The sequence below is a fragment of the Danio rerio genome, chromosome 23, assembly GCF_052040795.2.
Source record: "Danio rerio strain M-AB ecotype USA chromosome 23, GRCz13ab, whole genome shotgun sequence".
Lineage (NCBI taxonomy): Eukaryota > Metazoa > Chordata > Actinopteri > Cypriniformes > Danionidae > Danio > Danio rerio.
The window spans coordinates 49,937,760-49,947,500 of NC_141043.1; the positions used below are offsets into that span (position 1 = coordinate 49,937,760).

At 43.2% G+C, this 9,741-nt stretch overlaps 1 protein-coding gene across 1 annotated transcript in view; it reads right to left on the reverse strand.

The window, feature by feature from the left end:
- ddah1 (dimethylarginine dimethylaminohydrolase 1) overlaps nt 1–9,741 on the reverse strand; it is a 34,480-nt gene that overhangs the window by 6,847 nt on the left and 17,892 nt on the right. Inside the window, 2 exon segments of the mRNA NM_213276.3 lie at nt 2,261–2,334; nt 4,828–4,927. Coding sequence (NP_998441.2) covers nt 2,261–2,334; nt 4,828–4,927 — 174 coding nt within the window.

Genomic DNA, 9,741 nt, shown 5'->3' on the forward strand with positions numbered 1-9,741 from the left:
CTGCTCACTAGTGTTCTCATTTATGCATCTCTTTCTGACAGAGACAGATCTGTCTTTAATAGCTGGAGTGATCAATATATCAAAAAAGATACAGAAATGATCAGATAGTGCCACATCCTTAACAACAGTTGATGAAATGTGTAAACCCTTAGTTATAAGTAGATCAAGAGTGTGTCCACGATTGTGTGTGGGTCCTTGAACATGCTGAGTCAGATCAAAAGTGTTAAAAACAGTCATCAGTTCTTTTACAGCATTGATTTCTGGATTATCAATGTGAATATTAAAATCCCCAGCAATACTAAAATAATCAAATTCAGAGGTTACTATTGATAACAGCTCTGTAAGATCCTCAATAAAAGCTGGAGAATATTTTGGAGGTCTGTAGATAATGATCAGTAAGATGCGTGGAGCACCTTTTAGTGCTATACTCAGATATTCAAAAGACAGATAGTCACCAAATGACACTTGTTTACATTCATACACATCTTTAAACAGGGCAGCGATGCCTCCACCTCTCCTATTAGCTCTGCAAACACTCAAAAAGTCAAAGTTTAAAGGAGCTGCTTCATTCAGAACTGCTGCGCTACAACTGTCATCTAGCCAAGTTTCAGTTAAAAGCATAAAATCAAGGCAATTTGTGTTGATAAAATCATTGACTAAAAGTGACTTATTATTGAGTGATCTGATGTTTAAAAGCGCTAACTTAACAGTTTTAGCTGTTTTTTCTATAGTAGTCTCAGATCTACATTTAATAGACACCAGATTTGAATGATTTGCTTTACGGCCTGATGAAGTCTTTGGTTTTCTGTCACTTAACACAACACATATCTGCTTAGAGAAAGCTACAGACACACTGGGTTCCTGCTTGTTCTGAAAACATTTGATAAAGACACTGTTATCTAAGCAGGTCCCCGACACACATCACAGAGAGCTCTTGTGTTCACCAGCTGAAGATGGGGCGTTGTTGTTTGGGCCCTGGCAGTGTGATCGGAGGGCTCTTCCAGGTGGGCTCATAGGTGGTTGTGGAGCAGGCCGCTTTTTGGTTGGTAACTGGGGGCTTGCGGCAATGGAGTGTGAAAGTTTAGTTCCAGCACACACCAGTTCCTCCATCTTTTTTGAAAAACCCAAGAGTGGTGAACATTGTGACAATGAGAACGTGTCTGGTGACAGAGGCTGTGCATCTGGAGATTCTGTCTGCAGAAATATGTTTTCCTGAGGATCATTTTTGAGTGACGAGACTTGATGCTGTTCTGATGCGTCACAGTCTGCCTGTGTTGAGCAGAGGGCAACTGATAGTGTCTCTATCAACATTGGGTGTTTTGGCTGCGAACAGACGAACAGACAGATGAACAGACAGACAGGCAGACAGACAGACAGACAAACAGATGAACAGACAGACAGACAGGCAGACAGACAGATGAACAGACAGACAGACAGACGAACAGACAGACAGACGAACAGACAGACAGACGAACAGACAGACAGACAGACAGACAGACAGATGAACAGACAGACAGATGAACAGGCAGACAGACAGACGAACAAACAGACAGACAGACGAATAGACAGACAGACGAACAGACAGACAGACAGGCAGACAGACAGACAGACAAACAGATGAACAGACAGACAGACGAACAGACAGACAGACGAACAGACAGATAGACGGCCGAACAGACAGACAGACAGACAGATGAACAGACAGACAGACAGACTGACAGACGAACAGACAGACAGACAGACTGACAGACGAACAGACAGACAGACAGACAGACAGACGAACAGACAGACAGACAGGCAGACAGACAGACGAACAGACAGATGAACAGACAGACAGATGAACAGACAGACAGACAGACGAACAAACAGACAGACAGACGAACAGACAGATGAACAGACAGACAGATGAACAGACAGACAGACAGACGAACAAACAGACAGACAGACGAACAGACAGACAGGCAGACAGACAGACGAACAGACAGACAGACAGATGAACAGACAGACAGACAGATGAACAGACAGATGAACAGACAGACAGACTGACAGACGAACAGACAGACAGACAGATAGACAGACAGACGAACAGACAGACAGATAGACAGACAGACGAACAGACAGACAGACGAACAGACAGACAGACAGACAGACGAACAGACAGACAGACAGACAGATAGACAGACAGACGAACAGACAGACAGACAGGCAGACAGACAGATGAACAGACAGACAAAAAGATGAACAGACAGACGAGTCTCACCTTAAAGGTGTTGGCCAGGATCTCTGCTCCTCTCTGATTGGTTCTCTTTGATAATCCCACAAAGAACTCTTTTCCTGAACACAGAGCAGAAGAGTCACACACACACACACACACACACACACACACACACACACACACACACACACACACACACACACACACACACAGAACTGATGACTGTAGATAAGCACTATCTAGTGTGCTTCACTGATCAAAGCAAACCAAACGAGTTTAGAATGAGAGGTCAGAGGTCAGCGGAGTTCAGCTGGTTCAGCTCTACATCTACAGCACTGATGCTGATCAACACTCAGCTGCATAAACACACACTCAGAGCCGCTCCACATTCCTCCGCCACAGTCATCTGAGAGCAGCTCCTCACATTCTGCACTAACAGTCGGAGTGTGCACGCCAGCGCTCCTGCACTGATCTCTGAACAGTGTAACGTGACGCTACAATCCAGAACAGTAGCCACTAACTGCCTTACACAGAAGATATGAGCGTCTCCATGCCAGAAGGAAATGTTTCTGGCCAGGAAAAACTGCAGCCGAACGTCTCCAGACTCAATTAGATGTACCGCTGCAGTTTCCAGATGCTAAAGGTGACCCACATTGAGCTGAAGAAACCGACCAGACACGCTGTACATCAGATCAAGAACGTTTCCACAGCGTCTGAACAACCATTCACCACTGTTTAAGAGACATCTGTGCTGCATTAGAAGCAGAGAGAGGACGGAGTGGAGTCTGATCAACAAAAGGGCAAAAATAAACATCACAGATCGGCTCAAACAATGAGACGCATCCAAATACTCAGCTTTATTTAGACTGAATAATCAACATTAGGTAAATATGTGTGACTGCTCATTTAAATCTTTGTATTAAACGTCAGAAGATGCTTTAAAACAATGCAGAAATGTCAATGACATCATTAATACTGCATTAAAAATAGTTTCCATTTCTCTGGATGCTACATGGCCACATGTTCTTGCCCGTTTCCAGGGCATTGCTAAGCGGTTGCTAAATGGTTTAGGGCACAGGTGTCAAACTCAGTTCCTGGAGGGCCGTAGCCCTGTACAGTTTAGTTCCAACCCTAATTAAACACACCTGATCAAACTAATTGAGTCCTTCAGGCTTGTTTGAAATCTACAGGTAAACGTGTTGGAGCAGGGTTGGAACTAAACTGTGCAGGGCGGCGGTCCTCCAGGAATTGAGTTTGACACCCCTGGTTTAGGGTGTTTGGGCCAGGGACCCCGTGTTTCCTCCGGGTGCTCCGGTTTCCCCCACAGTCCAAACACATGTGCTATAGGGGAACTGATCAACTACACTGGCCGTAGTGTATGAGTGTGTGTGTATATGAATGAGTGTGTATGGGTGTTTCCCAGTACTGGGTTACAGCTGGAAGGGCCATCCACTGTGTAAAACATATGCTGGAATAGTTTGTGGTTCATTCCTCTGTGGTGACCCCTGATTAATAAAGGGACTAAGCCGACAATGAATGGATGAATGTTTGGGCCAGTTCCAAGAGTGTTGCTATGTGGTTGCTAAATGGTTTAAAGTGTTCCAGCCAGTTGCCAGGGTGTTGCTATGTGGTTGCTAAATTGATTAGAGTGTGTTGGCCAGTTGCTAGGGTGTTACTATGTTGTTGCTAAATGGTTAAAAGTGTTCTGGACAGTTGCTAGGGTGTTGCTATGAGGTTGCTAAATAGTTAAACGTGTTCTGGCCTGTTGTTAGGGTGTTACCATGAGGTTGCTAAATGGTTAAACATGTTCTGGCCTGTTGTTAAGGTGTTGCTATGAGGTTGCTAAATGTTTAAAAGTGTTCTGGTTAGTTGCTAGGGTGTTACTATGTGGTTGCTAAACCGATTAGAGTGTATTGGCCAGTTTCCAGGGTGTTGCTATGTGGTTGCTAAATGGTTAAAAGCATTCTGACCAGTTGCTAGGGTGTTGCTATGAGGTTGCTGAATGGTTAAAAGTGTTCTGGCCAGTTTCCAGGGTGTTGCTAGGTGGTTGCTAAATGGTTAAAAGCATTCTGACCAGTTGCTAGGGTGTTGCTATGAGGTTGCTGAATGGTTAAAAGTGTTCTGGCTAGTTGCTAGGGTGTTGCTATGAGGTTGCTGAATGGTTAAAAGCATCCTTAGTTTGTCAGGGTGTTGCTTTGTGGTTGCTATGTGACAAAAGAGTGTTCTGGCCAGTTGCTATGGTGTTGCTATGTGATAAATGAAATGTCAAAAAATAAACATCACAGATTTATGTAACAGAATAAACAATCGGCCACATTAAAACATTGCTGTTTATTTCTAGCTGAATGATCAAGTGCATGTAAATAAGTGTGATTGCTCGTGTAAATCTTTGTATTGATGGTCAGAAGATGCTTTTTAAAACAAGTTGCATGCTGGAGATCATAAAGATGACACAACTGATATGCTGTTCTGCATTATGATAACACTGCATTATACAGTCAGTAAACACATTTAATGAGTGGCCCTTGTTGGTCTGTGCACACATGGGTTTGATGCCACAGTGGGTGGTCTATATCTAAAAATCTAAAGAGCACTGTAGGCTGAATCTGCACCTGTGAACAGGACGTCTCCTCCATCCATCGTGGCTGATTCATCATTCATCTCCACAATGTTCAGGCCGAGCTCAGTCAGCGCACCCTTCATGGCCACCGTCTGGAAAACAAACATCCACAATACATCAGTGCTCATTTAAGCAACGTTTACAACACTTCTCAGAAAATTCCAACTGAAGACCCTTCACATCTCAGAACAGCTCTGCAGCAGCACAGCAAACACGAAACATTACGCAAGGAGGAACTGGTGCACTGTGTTTGTGATGGAAATAAATAAAGGTGCTGGAATGCAGGACTGGAACTATTTAACGTTAAGCTTGTAAATATCTTTCACTGGCCAAATGTATGTCATTGTATTGGTAAATGCTTGTTAATTTCAGCCGCTGGTTCTTGGCCGGGCTGGAGCATGTTGTCATCGAAAGAAACTGTCTCCATGGCCCTCCTCACCCTCCTCTTTCCTCCATAAATGTGTAATGTGAACAGAACCTCAGCACTTCAGCTCTTAATGTGACTATAAACACCTTTAATTATTGCATCATAATGTTTTACCAGCAAATGTGTGGTGACCCGCGGCTCTCGCTTCTGCCCTGCAAGCTGAGCTTCAGTGGTGATGTCATGTGCATGCTGTCGCCTGGGTGTTCATTCTGGGCTGTTCCAATATGGCTGAAAGTGTGTTCTGGACAGTTGCCAGGGTGTTGCTAGGTGGTTGGTATGTCACTAGATTTGTTCTGGACAGTTTCCATAGTGTCACTTTAAGGTTGCCACATGACTGAAATGTTCTGAACCATTGTCAGGGTGTTGCTATATGGCTGAAATAATGTTATGTCTAGTTGCCAGGGTGTTGCTATATGGATGCCACGTGGGCAAAGTACTCTGCACTGTTGCCAGGGTGTTGCTATGTTTTTGCTATATGGTTGAAGAAATGATTTAGCCAATCCCCAGGGTGCTGCTATGCTAAAACGGTTCAGTCTTCTGGCCAGTTTCTGTGGTGTTGCTATTTTGCTGCTAAAAGGGTTTAAAATGTTCTGGCCAGGTGCCAGGGTGTTGCTATGTGAATAAAAGTGTTCTGTCTGGTTGTCAGGGTGTTGCTATGTGAATAAAACTGTTCTGTCTGGTTGTCAGGGTGTTGCTATGTGAATAAAAGAGTTCTGTCCAGTTGTCAGGGTGTTGCTATGTGAATAAAAGTGTTCTGATTAGTTGTCAGGGTGTTGCTATGTAAATAAAAGTGTTCTGTCTGGTTGTCAGGGTGTTGTTATGTGAATAAAAGTGTTCTGTCTGGTTGTCAGGGTGTTGCTATGTGAATAAAAGAGTTCTGTCCAGTTGTCAGGGTGTTGCTATGTGAATAAAAGTGTTCTGATTAGTTGTCAGGGTGTTGCTATGTAAATAAAAGTGTTCGGTCTGGTTGTCAGGGTGTTGTTATGTGAATAAAAGTGTTCTGTCTGGTTGTCAGGGTGTTGCTATGTAAATAAAAGTGTTCTGTCTGGTTGTCAGGGTGTTGCTATGTGAATAAAAGTGTTCTGTTTAGTTGTCAAGGTGTTGCTATGTAAAAAAAAGAGTTCTGTCTGGTTGTCAAGGTGTTGCTATGTGAATAAATAAGTTCTGTCCAGTTGTCAGGGTGTTGCTATGTGAATAAAAGTGTTCTGTCCAGTTGTCAAGGTGTTGCTATGTGAATAAAAGTGTTCTGTCCGGTTGTCAGGGTGTTGCTATGTGAATAAAAGTGTTCTGTCCGGTTGTCAGGGTGTTGCTATGTGAATAAAAGTGTTCTGTCCAGTTGTCAAGGTGTTGCTATGTGAATAAAAGTGTTCTGTCCGGTTGTCAAGGTGTTGCTATGTGAATAAAAGAGTTCAGTCCAGTTGTTAGGGTGTTGCTATGTGAATAAAAGTGTTCTGTCCGGTTGTCAGGGTGTTGCTATGTGAATAAAAGTGTTCTGTCAGGTTGTCAGGGTGTTGCTATGTGAATAAAAGTGTTCCGTCCGGTTGTCAGGGTGTTGCTATGTGAATAAAAGTGTTCTGTCCAGTTGTCAGGGTGTTGCTATGTGAATAAAAGAGTTCAGTCCAGTTGTTAGGGTGTTGCTATGTGAATAAAAGTGTTCTGTCAGGTTGTCAGGGTGTTGCTATGTGAATAAAAGAGTTCAGTCCAGTTGTTAGGGTGTTGCTATGTGAATAAAAGTGTTCTGTCAGGTTGTCAGGGTGTTGCTATGTGAATAAAAGTGTTCCGTCCAGTTGTCAAGGTGTTGCTATGTGAATAAAAGAGTTCTGTCCGGTTGTTACTATGTGGTTGCTAAATATTTTAAAGTGCTCTGGCCAGTTGCCAGGGTGTGGTTTGGTGTATTCATGGTGTTGCTAGGTGGCTGCCACATGGCTGAAAGAGATTTATGAACAGTTGCCAGGATGTTCCTATGTATCTGATTTACAATTGTTATAGCCTGTTTCTAGGGTGTTGCTATGCAGTTGATGTGACAAAAGAGAGTTATGACCAGTTACCAGGGTGTTGATGTGTTGCTTCTAAATGGTTGAAAGTGTTTTGTACAGTTGCTATGGTGTTGCTATGTGTTTGCCTTAGCAACACCCTGGAAACTGGACAAGTTCTAGACCTGTTCTAGTTGCTATGTGACTGAAACTGAGCTTTAGCCAGTTTCCAGGGTGTTGTGATGTGGCCGTTATGTGACAAAAGCATGTTCTGGCCCGTCTCCAGGTTGCCATGTGTTGTTTTGTAATTGTGATTTGAAACACTGAAGTACACACTCAGCTTTAATATGAAGTACACACTCAGCTTTAATATGAAGTACACACTCAGCTTTAATATGAAGTACACACTCAGCTTTAATATGTGCTCCTTAACAGTCCAAAAGAGTGACGATGGCAACACCAAGCAGCCGAGTCCAGCTACACTGTGCCCTCATAAAAGTGAAACTGCTGGAGTGAACGCAGCCCAAGAGGAGAATGCGGCCCGTAAGGAAAACATTAATTTCGGACACTGCCAGGACCTGTCCATGACATCATCACGAGGGGCCGGGGGTGATGTCATGCTGAAGGAAACATGTAAAACTTTTACGAGGACAGAAGATTTAGAGGAAGCGACCTGTGAGGAAAAGAGGAATGCTCAAAAACACAGTGGAGGTGTTGGAGACGCAACCCATCAGCGGACAGTGACGTGGAGATATGTGTGTGTGTGTGTGTGTGTGTGTGTGTGGGGGGGGGGGGGGGGGTTTACAGGCTGGTTTAGCAGCTCTTGGTGGTCAGTGCTCAAGCATGTGTGTTTTACAGGATGAATCAGTGTTTCCACTCTGATATCTAGCAGTGATGTCACCACAGACTCACAACCAGCGCCAAGCATGAGCTCACACAGGTAACACACACAACCTCACTTATCTGAACACACAGCCAACACACAAAAGCAAGAAAACGAGTGTGAAACTGTGTACATTAGTAGAATGTTTGTTTTCATGTTTCTATCAGCTTTAAAACTCCAAAAGTCAAAGCTTTAATAACATTATAACAGGACTAGCCCTGGTGATTCTAATAAACTACTGTTAACATGTGGAGTCTTACAGTAAACGGTAATGAACAGCCGGCCTGTAATGAATCAGATCAGCTTAATAAAGATCTCAGGCGTGACATAGTCGTTAATAATAAATAATATTAATTTTAAGACTTCATTTGGTGCTGTGATCAACCCAAAAAACACCTTAGCAACCAACCAGTACACCTGAGAAACACCTTAGAAACCAAACAAGAACACCCAAGCAACACCTTAGAACCTATTCAGAACACCTTATTTAACAATCAGAACACCTGAGCAACAGCTTAGCAACAAAACAGTACACCCTAGCAACAATCCAATTAGAATTCCTAACTAAAACCTTAGCAACCAACCAGAACACCTGAGCAACACTATAGCAACCAATCAGAACACCCAAACAACACCTTAGCAACTAACCAGAACAACCTATCATTATTTAACAACCAATCAGAACATCTGAGCAACACCTCAGCAACAAAAAGTACACCTTAGCAACAATCCAATCAGAACACTTGAGTAACGCCTTAGCAACCAACCAGAACTTCTAAGCAACACATAGTAACCAGACCAGAACACCCAAGCAACACCTTAGCAACTAGCCAGAACACCCTATCATCATTTAACAACCAATCAGAACACATGAACAACACCTTAGCAACTAAAACGTACACCCTAACAACAAGTCAATCAGAACTCCTCAGTAACACCTTAGCAACCAACCAGAACACCTGAACAACACCTTTGTAACCAAACAACACCTTAGCAATTAACTAGAACACCATTGGAACCGCTTAGCAACCACCCAGTTTACACTAACAAGACCTTAGCAACTGACCAGAACACCCTAACAAGGCCCAATAACAAACACCTAAGCAACCAACTAGAACTCCCTAGCAACACCTTAGTAACCAACCAGAACACCATAGTAACACCTTAAAAGCTAATTAGAACACCCTAGCAACCAACCAGAACACCCAAACAATAACTTACCAACCAACCAAAAAATACTAGTAACACCTTAACAACTAATCAGAACACCCTAGCAACCCCTTAGCAATTAACAAGAACACCCAAACAACTCTTTAGCAACAAATAAAAACACCCTAGTAACACCTCCCCAACTAACCATAAAACCCAAGCCTTAACACCTTAGCAACTAACCAGAACACCATAAGAACCCCTTAGAGACCACCCAGTACACACTAACATGACCTTAGCAACCAACCAGAACACCCTTACAAAGCCTAATAACAAACAACACCTAAGCAACCAACTAGAAGACCCTAGCAACACCTTAGTAACCAAGCAGAACACAACAGTAACACCTTAACATCTAATCAGTCCACCCTAGCAAACTTACCAACCAACCAGAACACTCTGGCAATAGCAACC